Here is a 25,620-nt window from a genome sequence, read left to right as displayed (position 1 = left end):
CATCCAGAAGGTGAAAATGCAGTCCACTCAGTGGGAGAAAATATTTGGAAACCATTTATCCTATAAGGGTTTGATTTCCATTTTATGTAAAGAGATCATACAACTCAACAATGGAAAAGCAAACAGTCCAATTCAAAAAAGGGCAAAAGCCTTACATAGGCAATTCTGCAGTGATGAAATGCAAATGACCAAAAAGCACATGAAAAAATGTGGCATATCAATAGCAATTAGGGAAATGCAAATGAAAACAATAAAATATCATCTCACCCTGCATAGAATGGCATTATTTTAAAAAACAAAACAGTAAGTGTTGGAGAGGAGATGGAAAAACAGGAACACTCCTTTACTGTGGGTGGGACTGTAAAATGTTACAGCCTCTGTGAAAGACATTTTGATTATTCCTCAGGAAGCTATAAATTTAACTCCCATATGATCCAGTAATTCCACTACTAGGGAAATATCCAGAAGAACTGAAAACTGTGTCTTTAGCAGACATCTGCACACCAATATATAGCAGTGTTACTCACACTTGACAAAAGATGGAAACAACACATGTCTATCCACCAAGGAATGGATAAAATAAATGTAGTATATACGTACCATGGAATATTATGCTGAAGTGAGAAGAAATGAAATTGGGGCACATATAATAACATGGGTGAATCTTGAAGACATTATGCTAAGTGAAATAAACCAGGAAGAAAACACCAAATATTGTATGGTCTCATTAATATGAACTAAATATGAAGGATAAATGCATGGAGTTCAAACCTAGAACATGGGTTGTTAGGAGATAAGAGGAGGGCTGCAAAAGAGTACTGATGCTTAAAGAATGTATACGTTTTAATAACCTTGGCTGTAAAGTGTGGAAATGGACAGTGTTGATGATAACAACTTATAGTGAATATCAGCTGGCGTATAAATGGGATTGTGGCTGAAAAGAGTAGTCTAGGGATATAAATGTCAATTCAAAGAAAACTAGAGAACAATCTAGGACTGAATAACACAGTAAACCCAGAGGTGGGTGAGAATTGTGGTTAATTGTACAAATGCAAGAATATCCTACTGTGAACTAGAATGGATATATGGCACTAATTGCAGGGTGGTGGAAATGTGGAGAAACATGGGAAAAATGCAATTACCGTAACATGGTCTGTGCTTTACAGCAATACTGTAATATAGATGTACTATATTAATAATGTTTACCAAATGTATGCTATGGACCTAGTTAATTAGTAATAGTCTGATAATATTATTCTATAACAAATGTTCTACAAAAGAGTGGAGTGTTGGTAAAGGGGTATTGTATGGAAATTCCACAAAATGCATGATTGTTTTGTAATTTCACAACTTCTGTAATAAAAATATATTTTAAAAAAACACAAAATAAATAAAATAGTGATGTGGGCTATGGGTGGGAGGCTCCTCATCTCTTTGTAGATAACCTAAGCTCTCTGTGACTTGTGGGTATGTGACAGTAAGAGGCTGCAGTCCTGCCCTTGGTGACCATGGCAATGACTCCAGTCCCAGGAAACAGTTTAGCAAAGCAACCTCTGTAAAATTTAAATATTCAGGAAAAATGCAAACCAAATGTGCTTAAAGCTTATCTAGAATGTATAAGGTCCATGCTAAGAGCTTACACAGGATATGGAAGATATATTCTAATTCAAGCCTATTGAGAACTGAAACAAAAGAACCATCTGGCCTTTCCTCTCTGTATAAAAGGAACTCAAAAATCTTTTTTGGAACTTGGGTTTGCACAAAAAGCTCCCAAGTCCAGCCGTTTGTCAATTAACCATTTTTCCTTCTCAAAATCATTCCTGAGTCCTGGCCTTTCTATACCCAAATAATTTAACCTCTCTCAAATTCTACAACAAAGTTATTAGTCTGTTTTAGTAAAAGTTTATAAAGAGTTTTTCTCCTGAATAATTAGTATACAAAGAAAGTCTGTTTTATCAAAATAGCTTCTTGTGCTTTAACCTTATCATTTTCAGAGGAACATAATGTTTAAACCTGCTTTCTCAACATCAAATCCTGAAAAGTATCTTTTTATTTCAAACTCTTGCAAAAGATTTATTCTTCTACCTTGCAAAAAGGAAAATAATAAAATAGCTGAGTTCCTTTACTATGTTATAAGTCGAATGGAAAGTTTTTAGAAGTATTATAAAATTACGTGGAATTCTTTAATTCTCTGTTAATTAAAGTTGCATGAGTAAAGAGTTTATATGAATACTAAAAGAATAAAATTCCTGAAAATTTACCATTGTTACAGCATAATATTAAACAAAAGTATTTACTAAATTATGGCAAAACAATTTATTATGGCAAGCTGCTCTTTCTAATTTCATTGGAATATTTTACACATTTACCATCAAATAAACTTGACATTTTTTCAAAACACAGCCTTTATTATCAATGTAATAGTATGGGGCCAATCTATAAAAAATACTAGTATATATTTTATAGATGGAAATGGAAAAGGAAAAGCTGGATATTATGGACCCACTAAAAAATTATTGATATTAAACCAACCTCACCCCAAAAAAGCAGAAGTGTCAGCCGTTATTCAATTACTTTCTGATGTACATGAACCCATTAATATAGTAGCTGATTCTGCCTACATTTGCTATACTGTTAACCACATGGAAACTGCTTATTTTTCTCAAAGTATAGAGATTGATTTACTTTTGGCAGATTAGTATATATCCATGTAACTATAAATACCTGTAGTGGATTTACTTAGGCTTCTGCTATGAGAGGAGAAAACTGCAAAACATGTTATTCATCATTGTCTTGCTACTATGGCTATTATGAGTGTGCCTAATAAGATTAAAACTGACAATAGCCCTACATATATTAGTAAATCCTTCTAATTTCTATAAAGCACAGAATATCCAACATAATACTGAAATCCCCTATAATCCCTGAGGGCTGGCTCCAAATCAGATCTGGCATATAAATGTCACAGATGTTCCAACTTTTGGTAAACTGCAATATGTTCATGTTTGTATTAACACTTATTCTTACTTTCTCTAAACTACAGTGCATAGTAAAAAAAAATTGTCATGTTCATTCACATCTGTGGTCTGCCTTTGCAGTCATGAGATGCCCTGCACAAATCAAAACTGATAATAGTCTGGCTTATTCTGAAAAACAATGTACAACATTTTGCTCTAAATATTCCATTGCTCATGTCACAGGAATTCCTTATAATCCTACAAGCCAAGCTATAGTTGAATGGTCACATCATACCCTTAAGCAAATGTTATTGAAACTAAAAGGGGGAGATGATGGCATTATAGTACCGAAGGACCAATTGGCAAAAGCTTTATTTGCCTTAAGTTTTCTTAATGTACATAATTCAATGACAGCTGCAGAATGTCACTTTGAAAAGTGTTTAACATCTACAGTGGACATTAGAGATGAACATCAGCCAATATTCGGGAAGACATCTTAAGTAATGAGTATAACACAGGCAGGATCAAGGTATGGGGGAGAGGTTATGCTCTTGTCATTACAGAAAATGGGGAACAGATTTGGCTGCTTACAAAGAGGATTAAACCAAGAACCGAAGAAAACGAACAGAGAAGTAGAATGCCTTCTGCTGATCATGGTGATGGTAATCGTGAGTAAGGGAAAAGAATATGAAAATTATACATATTGGACTTATATACCTAACCCTCCATTAATACGAGCTTTAAACTGGAGGGATCCATCATTCCCTATATTCTTAAACAAAACTTATATATTTCCTGGACCCATTGATAATAGGTTACCATCAAAACCTCAAGAGGAAGGAAGGAAAATATACAATTTAATGCTTCCTTTTGCTTATAGACCATTGTGTATTGGAAAAAGTTCCCCTTGCATGCAGATAAAAAATCAAACTGTGGTAATTATGAAAGATAACAGTACCAAGTTATTAGTAACTTGTTCCTTTCATATAATCTGGTTGTGAATAAAAGGCAAACTTACAGTTGTTCACCCGAGGTTATGGCAATAAAGAAAAATGACAAGAATGTCATATAGGAAGAGAATGTATTGTTTTTAATGATTCTTATGGAATGGTTTGGGAAAGTGCCCCTATGGGGTCTCCCAAATAATATAATGGCAGATTTATATTATATGGTCTTAAAAGTAGAGGTCAACAAGTCAGTAATACCCAATATCCCTTTTCGGAACCTCTGAAAGCAAATGAACAAACGGTATACACTGAGAATCATAGTATATGGAGATATAGAGGGAAATGGATACCCACTTAATGGATAAATGATACCTGTAATCTAAACATACATAAAAACTTATGGAAAGTATTTCTGGGAATTGCCCCTGCATATGAATGGATTGGTGGCTACCATCAAATCAGCCAATATGTACAATTAAATCAAGTCTATCAATTAAAAGATCCATATGTGTTTACCACTGGAAAAATAACTAAAGGACGATGTTTTGTTTTATGAAAATGGTGCCTTGTATACATGTGTGTCAGAAAATGTATTGCAGGATGGAGACACCATCACAATGGCCAGAAGATGATGAGGTATATGGATTCCTGTCTGAATGAACCGAATTTGTCAGTCATCACCTGAAAGTCAGTTGCTGTCTCACATGGCACAAGAGATCCTGAAGTGGACAAAAAGATTTGCTGGACTTTTAATAGTTAGCATAATGGGACTGATTGGAATCATTACAGCCACTGCCACTGCTACTGTAGCTTTGCATAAGACTGTCCAGACTCAACAGTATGTGCATGATTGGCATAAGAATGCTAGTGATTTATGGCATAGTCAAGAACATAATGATGAACAATTAAATAACAGAGTTAATGTTTTAGAACCAGCAATTTTGCATCTTGGAGATCAAGTGTATAACTTAAATCTGCTTAGAGGGTTGAAATGTGATTGGAATGAGAGTAATTTTGTTTTACCCCACTTGCTTACAATGCGTCACTGATTGCATGAGAAAAGATTAAAAGTCATCTTGTAGGTCATAAAACTACCATATCCTTAGAAATAGTAGAACTGCAGAAAAAGATATTAGAAATGTCTCATAATCAAATTTATGTAGCTTATAAGGATATCTTTAATGATCTGATTTCACATGTTAATAAGTTTAATCCAATGAATTGGTAGAAGTCTCAACATTTTTTATTAGCACTAGGAGTAGGACTCTGTGTGTTTTTCTTGTTGCTCATTATTATTGCCTGCTTGGGACAATGTATTCAGAGAAGACTGCACAGTGTGGATGCTATAGGGCAAGCCAGTAATTTAGTGCTTGCTAGAACCTTGCAAAAAAGATCGCCATGGTCAGAGCACTTGGCTGGTAGTCAATGACGGGGAAGACTTACAGAGGAAGGCAACCTAAAACAGGCACAGCCACCCTGACTAAAACAAAAAGGGAGATATGTGGGAAACTAAGGCACGGTGGTGCTGTTTCCATGGTTATGTTGTTAACACAGGAATGCAAAAAGTAAAAAGGACGGAAGCTGTCCGAGGCTGGCAATATTATGAGAAAACACATTTTGTAGTCTGAGAGAACACTACAACCTTGTATTCTGAGATAGGATGTTAGTCCTGCAGCTTGTGAGAATTTTTAGAGTGCAGCTGCATGCTATAGCTTGTGCTTACAGTAGCTTGAATATATATAATGTTACTTGTAAACAATAAAGTTGTATGATGAGCTTGAGGATTCCATGCTCTCAGAATCCCTGATCCCAATCTCTCTTTGTCTTTCATTCCTGATACCCTTCGGGCCGACATTCCGACAGTCACTAAGCATGGATTATAGTTTACATTGACCATTGCTTTTAAATAGCATTTTCAAAAAAAAAAGAACCAAAGATGCTTGAAGTAATTGCTGAATCAAGGACAAGGATGCATCTGGACTAGCTTGTAGTAACAGAGGGTAAAGAAGTACACGGCATTTAGAAGACATTCCAAAAGGGTATATGAGCAAAACTGAAGGAGTTCCAAATGGCCAAAGGTGAAATGTGAAATAATTGGCGCAATGAAGAAATAATACTGGCAATTGATTATAACTCATATTTTAAAATAATTATCCAATAATCCAGATATATATTTTTGAAAATGAATTAATAGATACATAATTGCTAGGCAGATAGACAGATGATAGATGATTGCTAGAAAAAGAGAAAGCGGGAGAGGGAGAGAGTGGCAGAGAGATAGAGAGATGCCAGATAGATAAGGAAGAAGGGAAAGTCTTCATTAAGGTAGAATTTCAGTTAATATATGTAGAATAAATGGTGAAATAAAATATCAGAATTTGAAAAACATCTAATCATTGTTTCAGACTTGAATCATCAATGGACGCTAAAATAAATGGGTAAAATTGAGGAAAAACATTTGTCTAGCTTCAAAATATATTGCCACAGGGTAATTTTAAGTTCAAAAGTAAAATTAATAATTTACAGTGAAGAAATCTGACCATATGACTTTAACCAATTGATAAATTTAACATTATCAGTAATGATATGTGTTATGAATTAAGAAGGGCACAGTGTCACCTCATTCATATTCTTGTCAAAAATGCATAAACTGAAATTACGAGGAAACTTCATACAAATCTAAAATAAGGGACATTTCACAAAGAGGTTAATTGACTTCCTTTTTTATTTTTTAATTAATTTAAGTATATCACTCATACATAATCATACATAAACAGTAAGTGTATAATAATAGTTACAAATTTACAAAATAAACATATATAATATCATACAGGACTCTCTTAACTCACCCTAACACCAATAACTTGCATTGTTAAACCTTTTTAAGTAATGATTAAAGAGCATTCTCAAAATATTAATACTAAACAAAGTATTTTCCCCCAACCAATCCTATTATTATCTTTGTATCATTTATATATGACCATACATAAGCAATTAAATGCATAGTAAAAGTTGTGAACTTACAAAGCAAACATGCATAACATCATACCGGGGTCCATACATCAACCCTCCACCAACACCTTGCATGGTCGTGAGACATTTGTTACAAATTATGAAAGAATATTGTCAAAATCTTACTACCAATCACAGTCCTTATCTTACATTTGGTGTGTTTTTCCCCCAGCACACCTTATTATTATTTTTTAATATATTTTTGACAGAAGTCATACACATAAAACAATCATGCACATGTGCAGAATTCTTAAACGACACCGCTCCATCAACTCACCACAATGTGGTGGAACATTTGCCTCCGATAAAATAATATCTGATTGCTACCATGTCCATAGTGTACATTTGCGTCACATTTTCCATACTGCCCCCTTAACACAGTACGTCTTTCACATAGATGCAAGAATATTGTATTATTACTACTAACCACGGTCCAAAGGTCACTCCAGCTGTGTTTTTCCCATGCTTCTCCACATTCCCAACACTGTGCAGTAGTGATATACATTTGCTCTAGCTCACAAAGGTCACTCTTGCATCTGTACCATCAACCACAATTCTCATCCACCTCTTGGTTTACTGTGCTATCCAGGTCCCAGATTATTATCTAGCATTCTGTCAACTGTCATTTACATACCTAGACTACCATTTTCAGTCACATCCCCATTTATAAACTAGCTATTACTCATTGTGTGTTACCATCTACTCTATACATTTCCACACTTTTACAATAAAGCTAATTAAAACTTCTATATATATTAAACATCAGTAGTCCACTCAGTCCTCTTATCTCCTTTAAGAATCCACCAGGTCTTGAAGATATTTTCCTACAATTTCTTCCACAAGTTTTATGGTTCTTACTTTTATTTTTAGGTTTCTCATCCATTTTGAATTAATTTTTGCATAAGATGTGAGATAGGGGTCCTCTTTCCTTCTTTTGGTTAAGGATATCCAATTCTTTCAGCACCATTTGTTGAATGGATTATTCTGCCTGAGCTGTGTGTGTCGTTGGTTGTCTTTTAGAAAGGAAATGTCATGCAAGACAAAGAAGACTGAAAAATTCTCCCATATTGGAGGGAAAAAAAGCAAAAAAACAACTAAATGCAACATGTGATCACAGACTGTTTTATGCATTAAAAAAACATAATTGGAAGTATTGGTGATAATTAAATGTGGTATCATTATTAAGCAAGGTTAATATTTTTGTTTTGATAATGGCACTGTGTTTAAATAAGGAAGCTGAGAAAAAGCACAGAGGAATTCTGTATATTATTTTTGCAAATTTTTTGGAAATAATTAAAATAAAATACATAAACATTGTAAATCATATTATTTTGGTCACACAATAGAAAACAAAAACATTAAACTCCCAAATTACCTGTTTCTTAAATATTGTTGAGGATATTTTTATTAAAAAATATTTGCAATAATAAAAACAATTTATTATTGTTATTTTAAAAATATAATCCATTTCAACAACCATTTCTGGTTCCACCAGAATGCTTGAATTTCTAAATATATAAAGCAGGATAAGCACTGGAGAAATAAGGAAATATAACCTCTACCCTAAAATGCTTATTGAGTTATTAAGGTACAGTTAAGTAAGTTCAAAAATATTTCTAGGAACATAGTTTGTTACCATTAATATACAATTTTTTTTCATGATAACCCCCTTAATAAGTAAAGCAATAGCTAACCTTTTCCTCTACCTTAATGTGTAGTATTTTTCTATGAGTGACAAATAAGGAAATACAAAATAAGAACTATATTGCAAAATGATGGATGAATTTTAGTTGGTCACGAATGCAATTTTTGTTATGTAAATCATCCTCTGTCCTTATTATAACCTGAGATACATGTTATTTTTTCTGAGATACCTACTATTTCCCTAACATCCTCTGTTAATGCTGTTTTTGTAATAAAAGTTGGAGTATTAACTCTCAACTTCAAATTGTATGCCCTGTGATCTTATGGACCCTCAGAAGTGGGTAATGTGGTATATTTTATGCAGATAATATCAGTTTGTATTTGAGCTAATTATCTCCGAATTGTACTATCCTACGAAACCTCCTTGTTTCCATCAAACTGCTGTCATAAGAAAGGCAAAATCATTGAGAGAAATTCATGCAGCCTCTTTGAACAAAGCACAATTTCAGAATAGAAGTGAACTCTCATATTTCATGTCCTTGGAATACAATAATGAAATAAACAGAAATAGATTTGAATTCAAGTCTTTAGTGTTTATTCCAGCCTTTATTATGGAGAGCCTGTGTGCCTTTAAATAAATCTTTAACCTCTCTAAGTTTGCCTTTCCTACCCAAGCAATAAATATATATTGACAATCTATTATAGATTTTTTTTGGTGTAAATAAAAACACTCTTTGAAAAGAAGCATAGTACGTTAAATTATATCTGCAAATGGGATTCTTTTGAATATTCTTTATGCAAACTTCTATCTCAGCTTATTGTTTTCCTTTAAAGGAAACATACTTCTGCTAGTGGAGGACAGAAAGAAAGGAGTATGGACATATCTGATTCTTGCATTTGATGGCATATTACAACAGGCAGACAAGGATTTTCTCCTTTCAATGATGAAATTGTATTGAATCATTGTAGAATCTGTCATGATACTCAAGAAAAAAAAAAGAAACTCCTAACAAACAATTAAATATATATATATATATATATATATATATATATATATATATATATATATATATAAATTCCTAACTTAATGATGTTCTCAAACTGGAATAATAGTGAGAAAAAGAAGAAACTGTTCAAAAGGTGAAGGAAAGAAGACCTACTCTAACTTTCTTGATAGAAGCATAAAGTTTCCTTCATCATGATAAGAAAGAGGACAAAAAAACTCCCTAAAAATAATGTAATTAAACATACTGAGTACCCTGGTCCTAAAAATATGTGTACAGGAGATTCTACTTTTAATCAAAATATGTTCTTACTTAGAATTTTTCGCATGGCAAGTTTAACATCTTTATTCCTCAAGCTGTAGATTAAGGGGTTCATCATGGGAACCACATTGGTGTAAAAGACAGAAGAGGTTTTTCCCTCATTCATAGACCCTGTAGAAGATGGTTGGAGATACATAAATGAACATGACCCAAAAAAGAGAGAAACAGCAATTATGTGGGAACTACAGGTACTGAAGGCTTTAGACCTACCTTCCGTAGAATTGATATGGAGAATGCTGCAGAGAATGAAACCATATGAGATGAAGATGGTGAGACTGGGCAGGATGAGGTTGATGCCTGACACAATGAGCACCATCAATTCATTGGCATAGGTGCTCGTGCAGGAGAGCTGGAGCACAGGGAGGATGTCACAGAAATAATGATTGATAGTGTTTGCATCACAGAAGGTCAGTCGCAACAGGCCTCCTATGTGGACCATAGCACCAGAAAATGCCATCAAATATGAACCAAAAATAAGGGTGGAGCACACTTTAGGGGACATGGCAATGTTATTCAAGAGTGGATTACAGATGGCCACATAGCGATCATAGGCCATTGATGTCAGCATGTAGCACTCAGAGATGCCAAAAAAGCAGAAGAAGTAGAGCTGGGTCATGCAACCATTGTAGGAGATTATATTCTTCTTTGATAAGAAGTTCATCAGCATTTTGGGTGTATAAACAGAAGAATAACAGAGGTCAATGAAGGATAAGTTAAAGAGGAAAAAGTACATAGTGGTGTGCAGATGGGAATTCAGCCCAATTAGAGTTACCATGCCCAAATTTCCCATCATAGTTAATAAATACATTGCTAGAAATAGGAAAAAGAGGGGAAGTTGAAGATCTGGGTGATTTGTTAATCCCAACAGTATGAACTCAGTCACAAAAGAGTCATTTCCAGCATTCATTTTACCTTGGGGGGATCTGTGGAATAAAAAAGGTATTATATCAGAAGGCAAGCAAGACTTCCCACAAGATGTCATCCCACAAGAATGGGCTAAACATGGGGAATGTCTTAGACAATCCAACATTGAAACAGAGAGTATGCCTTTACCCCAGATATCAAGTGACAGAAATTTCCCATTATTTGCCTTCTTGTAGCTAAGTAAATGAACAGCCTCCTCTAATTTACCCCAAAGAATGAAAACCACTGATGCAGAAGGAAGTCATGACAGTTGGGAAAACAAAGGAAGAAGAGTAGATCAGGACAAATTCTGTCTGTATCAAATCCTCATCCTCTCATTCACCTAACCACCCCCACGAACCAGTAAAATTTCAGACTGTGTTGCTAGCAACCTGCAACTGGCTTCTCTAGCAGATTAGACCCTCATGGAGTGGGAACCGTGAAAAATATCTCAGGATACAAACTAAGGAACCAGGCTCTAGAAGAGTTTCAGTAGCTGCCCCAAGTCACAGATTAAAAGCCATTAATCTGCAAGTGTGAGATTTCCCTCCATGGAACTCTCACTGAGATATGGGAACTCTAAGGCCCCTACTATCTCTCAGTATTTTCTGCTGCTTCTCAAACAGATTCTTCCACGAAATCCATTTGAGTATTGCAACTGCATAAAACGGGGGTAAAAGTGGCATGTCTTAATCCCTAGGCGTCTATCTCAAAATAAGGAGGATACAATATGAATAAAATTCAGAAACTCACCCTCTTATACCAGAAAACCTCTGCAAGTCCCAATCTCTGTTATTATCCCGTGTGTTCCTGGAAGTGCCATTTGAAGTTCTGAGACTGGTTCCTTTGATTCTAATTGGAAGCATGCCAGATAATATGCAATATGTTCTGGAATTTGTTCTGAGCTACAGAGCATACTTTCTGATTTTAACTTTGAGTTCTCTGAAGCACCACGTAAATAAATATGCATTCTTTATTATTAACACATTTGGAATTTGGTAAGCCCAGAAGATTTAATGAGAGTTCAATGATAAACTCAATTAGTACAAAGAAAGAAAACCTTTTTCAGTCTCTTCTCCGGGGAACAGAGTCTGCATGTAATAGGCAGTAAGGGGATTGTATTTACAACCAGGATCATGTAATAGCTACGGTCCTTCAGAGACTCAAGATTTTCCTTATAGTGTCAGTTCCCTGTGGGGATTGTACTTCTGCAGAACTAATAAGGAACTCTACATCTGTACCGTCTTGTCTTTGAAGGGAACTCTGTCTATTGTGTTTTTCCTTTCCATGTTTTTTATTGTAGGGGGAGTTCCACAATTCTGTGACTATACTAGAAATCTTTCAATTATATACTTTAAAATTGGTGGATTTTGTGGTATGTTATTACATCTCAATGAAGGTATTACCTGAAAAGAATAAATTAATCTCTGTGTAAAAAGATGAAACAAAAAGAGAAATAAGAAAGTATTTTAAGTCAATGAAACATGAAAATATGTAATATCACTGTGTCAGTGCTTACAGAAAAATTGATGGCTCCTAAATGCCTATATTGGGAAAGATGAGTGATCTCTGGCAAAGACATAAAGTAAGTTTTCATCTCACGAAACCTGTATAACTTAATGCAGGTTAAACCCAAAATAAGTAGACAAATGAAATAATAATGATGACAGCAAAAAGCAAACAAAGGGGAATCAGAAAACATTATATAAGATCAATTATTCTAAAAGCTGTGTTTTTAGATCAATAGAAGTGATAATGACCTGCACAGACTGATCAGGCAAAAAATAGAAAAGACACAAATTATCAATATCAGAACCATGGAAGGACATTACTATGGATTCAATGGCATTAAAACAAAATTAAGGGACTATTGAAAACAAATTTATGCTAATTATCTAATATAAAAATGAAATGTATTCATTCTTTGAAAGTCATTAATTGTCAGAGTTCATTTTAAAAGAAATAGGTAATCAGGATGGCCATATGTATATTAAAATAATTGAGGTTTCAGTTTAAAACTCACAATGAAATCTTCAGACCCAGAGAACTTCACTGTTGAATTCTATTAGACATATAAAAGAAATAACAATTCCATATAAACTCTTCAAAAAATTAAAGGGGAGGGAAAATATCACAATTATTTCTGTGAAGCTAACATCCTTATACCAAAAGCAGGCGATATATATACAGGGAGAAATGAGACGAATAATCTTTATGAATGGGAACTCAACAACTATTGACAAACTTTTAACAAACTGAACCTACCAATAACTTCAAAAGTATTACATCATGAAAATTAAAGTATACCTCAGGAAGAAAAATTGGTTTAATTAATGAATATAAGTCAGTGCTATTCATATACTAAAGCATGTTATAACCACATCATTTTAAAGCATACAAACAAGAAATATTGAAGGCAAAAATAAGTTATATAGTTCAAAATCATTTTAAAAACCATCCAGAAACTTAAGAAAAACATCACATCTAAATAGTTCTTTCTCTCCTCAGCAATTAAATGTGGAGCCAATTGTAAACAACTGTCACTTTTAACTTCAAATTAACAAAGAAACTGCCTGCTATATTGGAGTAGTCACACTGCCACTAGCTTGGATACCACAAAAAGGAGAAGTCACCTGGAAAAGGAGAAAAGTACATGATATGGGGAGACTACATCTGGGTCATCTTCCTGGAACAGGTCCATCAGGATCTCAAGCCTGGTTCCCCTCACTAAGACCACAGCACCTTCAGCTATGATATACTGTGCTGTGTGCTTTGGGCACCTCAGCAGTCCTGTGCACAATTGTCCATAATGGGTGTTGTACCCTTCTCCTTGAATTTCCCATAGTGCTCCTTCAGGTGGTAGGTCAGCTCTTCGGTTTTTCTGCTGAATGAAGGAATGAGTGCCCTCTTATTTCATTGTTCTTGCTTCCACAGCAGGGTGTGTGCTGTGATACCAGACCACCTATACTCTTGACCTCCCAGAAGACTTTCTTTGAGCTGAAAAATGCCAGAGGAACCTGAATAGAACTCTTACTCTACTGGCCTAAACTTGAATCAGGCACCATTCCATAAACACTAGTATAATCGGTTTCTTAGATTTCTATCCTCATATTTTCCCTGAAAGTTAAACCTAGATATAATGCCTTTTCAAGTTAATGTAATTTAATCTACATAAAGCAAAATTATAATTAATGGAACTAAGCTTTAATATAAACATGTTTTATATTCCCTGATAGGTTAATATGGGTTTAAACATAAAGCAAATTTTTTTCCAAGTGAATTGTTCATGAAGTAGGTATTACATAAAAGAGAATAAGAAAAATGTACATGACAATATTCATGTCTTTTAGACATGTATCAATTTACAATCCAAAACACCCAAACATTCAATATGTATAAATAAGCTTAAATATTCTAAATGACTTTACATCTAATTTTCTTTTATATATAAATTTCAGAAAAAAGTGAATTTGAACAATTTTAGTTATAAATATTTTAAAATATGACTTTAATTTAAAAAATTAATTGAATAGATTTGCTAAGTCAATATAAGTATTTTAAGTTCAAAGCTATAAAATAAGCCTGTTTATTTCACAGAATGAGCCAGGCTCTGTGCTGACAATACACCACCAGGTTATGCTACTGAATATTATGTGGGACCCAGATCACAATATGTGTGCTAGGTCTATCATTCACATAATATTTTCAGTCAAGTATCAGGAATTTTGTATATTAGTACCTTATGTATGCCTTATTTTATGTCTTTATTAAAAAGTGAAATTTGTAAATATACACTTTATGGCAAAACTAAATAAGTTTTAGCTATATCAAGCTTTGTGGCAATGCCATGCTATTTTGACCACTATGGCTTTGTAATATGTTTTAAATCCAGAAATGTGAGTGTTCCAACTTCTTCTTTTTCAAGATGGTTTTGGCTATGTGGTATCTCTTACCCTTCCAAATAAATGATAATTGATTTTTTTCATTTTTGTAAAGTAAGTTATTGGAATTTTTATTGGGATTCTTGGCATTCACAGCAGAAACGCTTTCCATTTTTCAACATTGACTACAATACCATCATTGGTGACAGCCCATGGATGAACATACAAATGTATCTCTGACTATTTCTCCTTCCAAGCAAAGTGAACAACTAGGTGAACTGCTTAAAGTTCTTACCACTGGGAGGATTTTGCCTCACCACTGTCCTTTGGGGACATCTAAAAAAAGGGTTGCAATGCTGCTGCTGTCCATTTTTGGGTGGTACCTGTGTATCATACAGTCACCTGTAAACTAGGCCCAAGTTATCTTTTCCTCAGTCAATTAAGTGTAAGGAACTTGCTGAGTAATTAAGTGTAAGGACTAGCTGTGGGCTGGGAATGAAAAAGTAATGTCGCAGGAGCGTTGGCCATTGGCATTTGGGAAATTCCCCACATAATTTGCTTGTGTCTTCAGGAATTGCTTGAGCCCTAACTTGCATATATCACTTCCATTTATTGAGGGAGTGCTCCTCTGCAGGCCCAGCTTTATGGTTTCATGAGTCAGACAACAACCAGCTCATCATAAGCAACTCAGATCTCATGGTAACTTAGTGACCCATGATTATGCATTTGGTTGCTACTAAGGCCCAGTAGCAGACCAAAACCTGTTTCTTAAAAGGAGAGTAGTTATCTGCAGAGTATGGCAGACCTTTTTCCAATATTGTAAGGGTCTGCATTGCAATTCTCCTGTATGGACTTGCCAGAGGATCCAGAAGTCATCTCCATTTGCCACTGGAGATGCCACTTCCAACACCACTGGATTTATTGGATCATATGACCCAAGTGACAGTGCATCTTATACAGGAGCCTGGACCTGTGTTAGAAACTCCTCTTTTTCTGGTCCCCACTCAAAACTAGTAGCTTTTCTGGTCACTCAATAAATGGGCTGGAGTAATACACCCACCCAAATTATAAATACATTGTCTCTGAAATCCAAAGAGACAAGGCCTTATGCCTCTCTTTTGGTCATTTTTTAAGGGCCAGATGCAGCAGCTTATCCTTGCTTTTAAAAGAGATATCACAACATGACCCGCACAACTGGACACCTAAAAATTTCCTTGAAGTGGAAGGTCTTTATAATTTTATTGGACTTATCCCCACACTCTGATATGCAAATGCCTTCCCAATAAGTCTAAAGTAGCTGCTACTTCTTGCTTACTAAGTCCAACCAATATGATATCACCAATATAATGGACCAGTGTGATGTCCTGTAGGAGGGAGAGATGATCAAGTTCTCTGTGGATAATATTTTGACTTAGGCTGTAGAGTTGATATACCCCTGAGGTAGGACAGTAAATGTATACTGATGGCCTTACCAGCTGAAAGCAATCTGTTTCTGTTGTTCCTTACAAATAGTAATTGAGAAAAAAAAAATCATTTACCAGATCAATAGCTGCATACCAGGCACCGGAGTGTATGTTGATTTTCTCAAGCAAGGATAGCACTTTTGGAATAACAGTTCCACTGGAGTCACCACTTGGTTAAGTTTATGATAATCCACTGTCATCTTCCAAGATCCATCTGTTTTCTGCATGGGTCAAATAGGAGAGTTGAATGAGGATGTGATGGGAATCACCAACCCTGCATCCTTCAAGTCCTTGATGGAGGCACTGATCTCTGGAATCCCCCCAGGAATCTGGTATTGCTAGTGATTTACTATTTTGCTAATTAGGGGAAGTTCTAGTGGCTTCCACTTTGCCTTTCCTACCGTAATAGCCCTCACTATGCAAGTCACGGAACCAATGTGGGTTCTCTGCCAGTTGCTGAATGTATATGTCTGTGCAGATTGTATATTGTAGAAGTGGGGAAATAACCACAGAATGGGTGGAGTGACCAGAGCTAAAACTCCATTGATCACCTGATCTCCATAAGTCCCTACTCTGAGTGGTAGACCACAGTGACATTTGGCTCTCCTGGAATTAATGTAATTCCTGAACCAGTGTATAATAATCTCCAAATGTCTGATCATTTCCTTTCCTCCATTGCACAATTACCAAGGTAAAAGGCTGTAGGTATTTGGGGGAAGGCTGGGAGGAAGATTAATGGTATATATTTTTGGCAGCAGAACAGGGCCCTTCCCAAGGGTAACCCAGCCATCCCCTCATTCAAAGGATTCTTGGTCTGTAAACTGTCTCAAGTCTGAGAACTGATTAAGGGCCCTTGACTGTCTGATTCTGTAATTCAACTTTTGCTCACTTGACCCAGAATCATTCTGCTTATACAGATCAAGTGGGAATTTACTAGACTACCTAAATATTTCACTTCTAGGTACCTCATTATCTAATAGCCAATGTCATAGATTTCTGTGCCTTAGGCTATTTTGATTGCTGCTTTGAGTCTACCTTGCCTTTGGCAATTAAGTGGTGCCATCTGGATTCTGCCAACCTGGAATCCAATCATCCCCATAGTGTTTAAGGATCCTAGTTCTGTAACAGCATTTCCCTAAGTAATATCTCACAAAGAAGAGCAACCACAGAACTCTTCCAGAAAAATGGAGCTAGTCTCACAAATGTATTCCTTACAGCCCTGATGAAAGGCATGTCCTCTGGTCATTCCAGGAGTGAGTGAGCAGGTCTTACATGATAAATCCATTCTAATATTCCAATCGCTCTAAACCTTTGTATCTGCTTGTGTTGGTCAGGGTTCTCTAGGGAAACAGAATCAACAAGAGATATTTCAGTAATAAGAGATTTTATTAGTCTCTCAAGTGACTGTGGGGATGCACAAGTCCAGGTTCCATAGGCAGGCTGCAACCAGGGGCTTCAATGAAAGTCCAATGAAGGTCCTTGATGAAATCCGGAAGATGTTGGCTGTCCAAAGATGAGCTGGGAAATTCTCACTCAGTGTTGGAATCACTTCCCCTTTTAAGGCATTCAACGGTATGGATAAAGCTTCACTCTTTGCTCATGGCAATCTCTCTGATTGGCGTAATTGCAATCAGCCATCTATGATTTACCACACAGTAAAGACAATGGTGACTAAAGTCCATAAATGCCCTTGTGTTACAGTTAACTCAGTGCTTGCTTGACCAAAAATCTGGGCATGATTACCTGGATAAGTTGACATATCAGCCTAACCATCACACCCCTCATCTACAGTATACCAGGACAGATCTGGAATTTCAACCTCAGGTAATCTCAGCCATCTTTTGATTCCATAGCTTTCTAACCCCTCAAGCTACAACATCAAATTCAGAATTTCAATAAATTAAGCTTGATCCAAGTTAATATTCCTTCCTCCATTATCCCACACACTTATGACTCAATTTCATACATATTTCCCTGATTTCTGTGTATAAATTAGAAAGCGCATGTAGTCATTTTGGAGTATAGCATACTTCCTCATGGTTCACACTTTGTACCTTACCTTTGGTAACTTCTTCGGACTTTAGTCTAGTTACAGGTCTGGGGAAAAAAGAGGGATGGCGAACAATTAGAAGTGTCTTGTAAGTCAATTGCCTCAGGGTATTTGGTTGCAGTTTCATCTGGTGAAACAGAATTAATCTCCTCAGGTGGAGGTTGGATGGGATACCCCTTGGGGTAGTCTGGAATTTGGAAGAGTGTTTCCTCAGGTCAGACTGGAGGTGAGGAAAGTGGTTCCTCAGGGCAGGCTGGGGTGGGGAAGTGTTTCCTCAGGGCAGACCATTACAAGTATATCTAGCAAAAGCTCAGTAGAATTTAGGGTTTCAGTGTCCCAATTCCATCATTATTAATCAATATGTCTCCATCCCAATTTTCTGTGTAAGCTCTTAGCATGGACTTCATACATTCTAGATAAGCTTTTAGCACATTTGGTTTGCATTTTTCCTGAATATTTAAAGTTTATAGAGTTTGCATTGATAAATTGTTTTCTGGGACTGGAGTCGTTGTCATGGTTACCAAGGGCAGGGCTGCAACCTCTCACCATCCCACATCCACAAATCGGGAAATACTGCTTAGGTTAAGGTTATCTCCAGAGAGACAAAGAGCCTCCCACCCATAGCCCACATCAACTTGAGAAACTTTGAGAAAGAACAAAATTTTAACTTTGCATCAATATACTGTTTGATACTAAAGCTTTTAAAACTTTATAGATCCATCAAATCTTACTCAACATTAATCATAAAAATTCCTTTTCCATGAACCTTCTGCACTTTCAGTATTCATTCAAGTTTTGTCCCACATTTTACTCTTTCTTAATAACCAATCATTTTATCTTAGGACAAAATTATTTGCTGTTTCTTTAATGATAAAAACACATTCTATACCTCTTACATATGTAAGTTACCAAAATGATCTTGGAAACTGTCTCCAAGTAAACTTCTTACAACATAAAATTACCATTAACACTAAACAAACTTTTTACAATGATTTAGTTTGGTTAATGCAAAAATAACTTTTAACTACCTAGTAGCATGCAATACTAAAAACAGTCTTTAGAAATAAGTTGGTAGGGGAGGCTGACTGCCAAAAACTTTTCCTGTTATAAAATTACTGTTTGTCATTATCAATTCAGTTTCTGTTTAATAAGACTTTTTGGAATTAGCCATGTAAACACTTTAGTTCAAACAATGCGTCCATAAACTTCTTATAATTATTTATGACCATATAGATTATAATTATATTATTTTAAGACAAATTTCACCTTCACAGAACACATTCCCTTACTTAAAGTTACCACAATACCTTCTTCAACTTGCCACATACATTCAAGTCCCATCCTGCATATGTTCATTCTGATTTTATAAAAACCAGCCACCTTATTTTAGGACAAAACACTTTTTTTGAACAAACTTATTAAATTTCAGTCATCACTCCTACAAACTTTTTACCTCCTTTAGTATTCATTTAAGTTTTACATCCTTCATTTTATCCTGTGAAGAAAAATAAACTATTTCAATCTAGGCAAGAACTATTTTTTATGAAAAGCCTTATAGTAAACATGCAAGCTTGTGCTTGGAAACACTTTTATTTGTAATCAGCCACCAGTTAGGATAACTTGAGCAGCATAAATGTAGTTAAGCTCTTATTTAGCAGTTTAGACAGACTGTTAACACACATATTTTGGATTACTACTCTTTAAGAATACACTAAGACTTGAAGTTCAGGAGCAAACTATTGATTTAAAACCAAAAATCCCTTTTAACAAGTTGATACAAATTTTTGTTACTAATTTTATTATTTTGGTAAAATAGGCCCAATCAGAATTAGCATGGAAACAAAACAGAACACCAGTGTTGCAATGTTTTTCTCCTTTTCCCTCAGCTGAATTCTATTAACCACCACTAACCCACAGCCACATTATCATGTAGACAACAGGGGACTTACAGAGTTGCTGCCAGAATAGTTTCCTTATCTTAGTTAACACTTCAACAGAGTTTTCTTACAAGCCTGAGTTCATCAACAAGGACTTTATTTAGTATTTTTGTCTGTTTTAAATCTTTCAATAGTTTAAAAGGTATTGGGGTTAATGATGAAACTCGACACACTCTTGCAGATTATTTATATCTGGTGGCATCGCATGTAATGTTATTGGGACAGCAGATAATAATTGCATAGCTTCGGGGTCCCCATGTCTAGATCCATGCGATAAACATCGCATCAAGGGGGTTTGTGGAGTTGGATTAGGAACAACAATCTTATTAACATAAGGCAACACTGGCAACATCTGAAAACATTCCTAATTTAGGCTTAGTAACAGAAGGTAATACAGTAGGTGCAGAGTTGTACTGGATACAAAGAAGATATTTCTTTAGGATACTTCACTGAGTTTTTATTGATGAAAGGGTTAATATCAGGATGAGGGAAAAAACCTGACGGTTCCCCATTTGCCTCAAGCTCCTGTCCTTGTTCCAATTTACTTTCTTTTATTTCAAATTTACTGGGTTTAGAAAATATAGTAATTTCATCTTTCCTTCTTCAGACTGTAAAGGAGCTAAAGCAGCTGATATTTGCTGGCGTAAAGCCCAAACTGACAGTGGAATAGATTCTCCTTTTTCATATGCTCTTCATAAAGCCTTCATTACTTGTTTCCACTGTTTCAAATTCAAAAGATTTTTACCTTGTTGTTGAGACCAACAACAATGTTTTTTAACTAAAGCAAAGAGTTCTAACAGATCAGATGTTCTAACTGGCACCCCTATAGTATTTAATAGTTTTTAACACTTGAGAATTTTCTTCCAGACATCCCATTTGATTACCCACACCCTGATGACTATGCAGAAATGTTATTTACTTACTTAATCTTGAAGACTTGACTCACTGCTTTGAGGTTCTCACTTGACCCTTGATGAGGTCGTTTCCCCGGGTTCCCGATATGACTATAGAAGACTCATTGACTTCTTTCGGCCCCAGGTTGGGCACCACTTTGTTGTAGAAGTTGAGAGAGGTTCAATTATTTGCGTATAGAAAGGCCAGGACTCAGGAATGATTTTGAGAAGGAAAAATGGTTTATTGACTGCCGGCTGGACTCAGGAGCTTTCTGTTTTAAACCTGAGCCTCGAACAAGATTTTTAAGTTCCTTTTATACAGGCTGGGGAGTCAAATGGTGCTTTTATCAAAGAAAACTACTTTCTTTGTTAGTTAAGTCTTTGCCTGAGTACCAGATAGGTTTTGAATTAACAGGTGAGCTTGAATTAGCATCTTGCCCACATTCTGTCTGGATGCAACCTTGAATACACATTTAGTCTTACATTCTTTCTGAACATTCAAAGCCCATATCACTTAACTGGATTTCTAGAGACTAGGCACACTTGGATACAGAATTAGATGATTTTCAATTTATGCATAGGCTATATTATATTTCCCATTCGAGGTCAAGTCCAAGTTCCCTTAAGTTTCAGCATCACCACCATTAGAGTTTCCCTGGACTGACTGGAATGTATATAGAATTTGCATTGCTAAATGGCCTCCTGGGACTGGAGTCATTGCCATGGTCACCAAGGGCAGGACTGCAGCCTCTCAACGTCCCACACCCAGCTTAGGTTATCTCCAAAGAGACAAAGAGCCTCCCACCGATAGCCCACATCAACTTGTCAGAATGTCAGCCGGAAGGGTATCAGGAATGAAAGACAAAGAGAGATTGGGATCAGGGATTCCGAGAGCATTGAATCCTCAAGCTCATCAGACAACTTTATTGTTTACAAGTAACATTATATATATTCAAGCTACTGTAAGCACAAGTGATAACATGCAGTTGCACTCTAAAAATTCTCACGAGCTGCAGGACTAACATCTTATCTCAGAGTACAAGGTCGTAGTGTTCTCTCAGGCTACAAAGTGTGTTTTCTCATAATTTTGCCAGCCTCAGACCGCTTGGGTTCTATTTACTTTTCCCATTCCTGTGTTAACAGAGTAATCATGGAAACTGTACCACCGTGCCTTAGTTTCCCATAAGTGGCAATGTTCCAAATGTGTTCATCAATTGTAACAAATGTACCTCACTAATGAAGAATGTTGTTAATGTGGGAAAGTGGGAGGAGTAGGGAGTGGGGCATATGGGAATCCCCCATATTTTTATGTAAAATTTATGTAATCTAATATTTTTAAAAAATAAATAAGTATAAATATATATGTGTGTGTGTATATATATAAACAATGATGTGAAATCTGGGCTTATTGCTACAATGTGGTACTTCTAATATTTAAACAAGCAAAGCAAGGAAATGGATGTATGTATATCAATTTCTAAATCTATTCATGTAAATTTAAACTAAAATTGAATTTATGTTGATGCCTTTGATTCCAAACCAAGACCATTATGTTTATTGCAACCATCACTTCCTTTCTTATTTATAAAAAAATTGGCTTTGCATTATTAGCAAAATGTGCACAATTTATCTATTTACTTGCTTAAGATATTTACAATTTTATTGCTTATTTTCTTAATTTTTTTCAAGTAGCTTTAGAATTGCTAACTCATACTTCAGTGAAAAATAAATTTACTGCCTAGAGTACAGTATATGCATAATCTTTTTGCCCTTAGCCTCTGTATATATGTAAATATAAGGTATTCCTAAAGTACTTAGCTTAGTTCTTTTCCCCCATTGCTTTCAGGTTTATTGGTAATAAAGTTAAGTTGATTTCTTACTGTTGATATTCAATTTTTAAAAATTAATTTATTGATATATATCACCCACACACAAACATACATAAACAATAAGTCGTGAAGCAGACTTGGCCCAGTGTTTAGGGCATCCGCCTACCACATGGGAGGTCTGCGGTTCAAACCCTGGGCCTCCTTGACCCGTGTGCAGCTGGCCTATGCGCAGTTCTGATGCGCGCAAGGAGTGCCCTGCCACGCAGGTGTGTACCCTGCGTAGGGAAGTCCCATGCGCAAGGAGTGCACCCCTTAAGGAGATCCGCCCAGCGCGAAAGAAAGTTCAACCTGCCCAGAAATGGCACTGCACACACACAGAACTGACCCAGCAAGATGATGCAACTAAAAGAGACACAGATTCCCATGCGGCTAACAACAACAGAAGCGGACAAATAAGAACACGCAGCAAATGGACACAGAGAACAGACAAATGGGGGGCGGGAAGGGGAGAGAAATAAATTAAAAAAAAAAAAACTTTAAAAAAACCCCAAAACAATAAGTGTATAGCAATAGTTGTGAACTTACAAAACAAACATATATAAAATTATACAGGGCGCTCAGAATTCACCCTACCACCAACATCCTTGATCCATTGAGCTGACTGATGAATTAACTTTCACTCTCCAAGGCTCTGAAAAATGGTGATACTAATATCTATCTCTTAATGATAGTGTGAATATTAAGTGAAATTATGTCTGCAAGATGTTTGACACAATTACTGAATCATGGTAAGAATTTAACATATATTTAAGTTGTTTTAATTGTAATCATTGACTTTCTCTCTGAAATTTTCAATTACCTAACATTTCATTCCCATAATCATAGCCATTATGCATTTTCTCAGCATATGTCCTCTGTTACACCTTTCTGCATGAATACACATGAAATATAGAGATTCAGAATTATTTTACTCAGTATTAACCTTAAAAGTCATCAATATTCTCCATAGTCTCCAAATAAGCTTAAACCAAATTTTTGCATCATTCAAAGATTTACAACATCTGCTAACTCTTTAACTTCATCATTTTTTTCTATGTTACCACAAATATCATATGCTTTGGCTATTCCATAAAAGAAATTTGGTAGGTTCACAGTTTTGATTCATCATGTTCCCTCAACTTTCATTTTCTTTTAATCCCTTTACCCTAGGCGTTCTTAACTTTTATTGTTCCATGAACCCCTTTGCCAGTCAGGTGAAAACCATGGACCCATTACTAAGTCTACACTATAATGTATATTATTTAATAAGCATATCACACCTGCACCAATATGTCCCCACAGAATAATGTTTTTTGAAGTTCAATTCAAGCTCACAGACCCCTGGTTAAGAATCCTTGCTCCACCCTCTGAAACCCTATTTAATAGCTGACTTAACTGAAAACTTCAGTTAATAAGACCATCCTCTATGCATCCATAAATTTGTTTCTGATATGTACATTTCACCTTAATTCTGTATTATTATGAGTTATTTACTGATTTTCTTTCTGCAGTTGACTATAAATGCCTTTTAGTATTTAGCCTAGTGCCAAACTTATAGTAAGTCTTAAAATATATATATTTAATGAAATTCTTTAAATAAGTTTAGAGATAAGCTAACAGACCCAAAATGAGTGAACAAGTCATCTCTATACTTGAGGAAACAAGAATATGTTCACCATATTTTGTAATTCAAGACATGGGGAGATGATACGGAAGCTGTACTCACAAGGAACTGTGAATATTAGAATGAGGACAGATGGGGATACTTAAATAGCTATGTCCATGTCCATGTACGCTGAGAAGGATGCTGGAGGAGATTTTATGAGTCAAAAATGCACCCCTCATTTTCCTAGAGTTCAGCTCTGTGCATTTTTCTCCCCAGTTACTCTGGAGGGGAAAATGATTCTGATGATACTTGTGGATGGTTCTGAGCATTATCTTTGCAGCATTCCTTGAAAGAGTCATAGTCTAAAAGTCTCCCTTTATTTGAGTCATTGATCTCTGACCAGGCCAATGCCAAGGCCATCTGGCCCTGTTTTAAAGGTTGGTTGAAAGGACATAACTATTTTATATTGTCTCCATAGATGGTAAGGATTTTATTTAAAAACTATCACTACCCACAGGTATCAACTTTTAGGAAAAGATGCAATTTTGATGTTCTTCCCACCCACCCATTGACTCCATCAGTTTAATATTGTTTAATGGGTGTTATTCATTTCTCTTCTTAGATTATGGGCTTGAAACAGAGATATGATAGGTCAGTACAAATTCCATTAACATGAGAAAACATTGTATTTATCAATTAGAACAGAGAATATAGTTTGTCTTACACAAACATTTAAGAATTTGATTGAGCAGCAGGGATCTTACAGCTTGTCCCAATTGTTTGCCTCTTCCAGGCCCTTAAAATACCATTGTCTCTGATGTTTCTTAGTAGGGTCACTGCCACAGGTTTCTTCTATGCAGCCAGATTCATTGCCATCAGGCCAGGGCAGAAAGCCTTGAACTGCAAAAATCATTGTTGACCTTTTCATATAGTTTTTGCACTTTTTGTATTCATTCAGGCTTGTTTTACTTTTACAAAACACATCTCACTAAATGCTACCAAAATACTTTTACAACTTGCTCTATGCATGCTAGCTGTCCTGTATATCTCCATATTAATCATTTTATTTTAGAACAAAATACACCTTATAACAACATATCAGTTAGCATTCCCACAAACTGTTTGCATTTTTCA

General features: G+C 35.6%; 1 protein-coding gene across 1 annotated transcript; it reads right to left on the bottom strand.

The window, feature by feature from the left end:
- Positions 1-9,859: 9,859 nt before the first annotated feature.
- LOC101417563 (olfactory receptor 8B3-like) lies at positions 9,860-10,792 on the bottom strand. Its single transcript, XM_012518572.2, has one exon. It carries the CDS (start codon positions 10,790-10,792, stop codon positions 9,860-9,862), a length of 933 nt encoding a protein of 310 aa, XP_012374026.2.
- Positions 10,793-25,620: the final 14,828 nt, after the last annotated feature.

The sequence above is a fragment of the Dasypus novemcinctus genome, chromosome 27 (assembly GCF_030445035.2).
Source record: "Dasypus novemcinctus isolate mDasNov1 chromosome 27, mDasNov1.1.hap2, whole genome shotgun sequence".
Classification (NCBI taxonomy): Eukaryota; Metazoa; Chordata; class Mammalia; order Cingulata; family Dasypodidae; genus Dasypus; species Dasypus novemcinctus.
The sequence above is the reverse complement of the archived record's forward strand: the minus strand, read 5'-3'. Positions and strand labels throughout refer to the sequence as shown.

Coding starts and splice junctions, on each gene's coding strand:
- LOC101417563 (XM_012518572.2), bottom strand. CDS start 10,792: ATGAATGCTGGAAATGACTCTTTTGTGACTGAGTTCATACTGTTGGGA.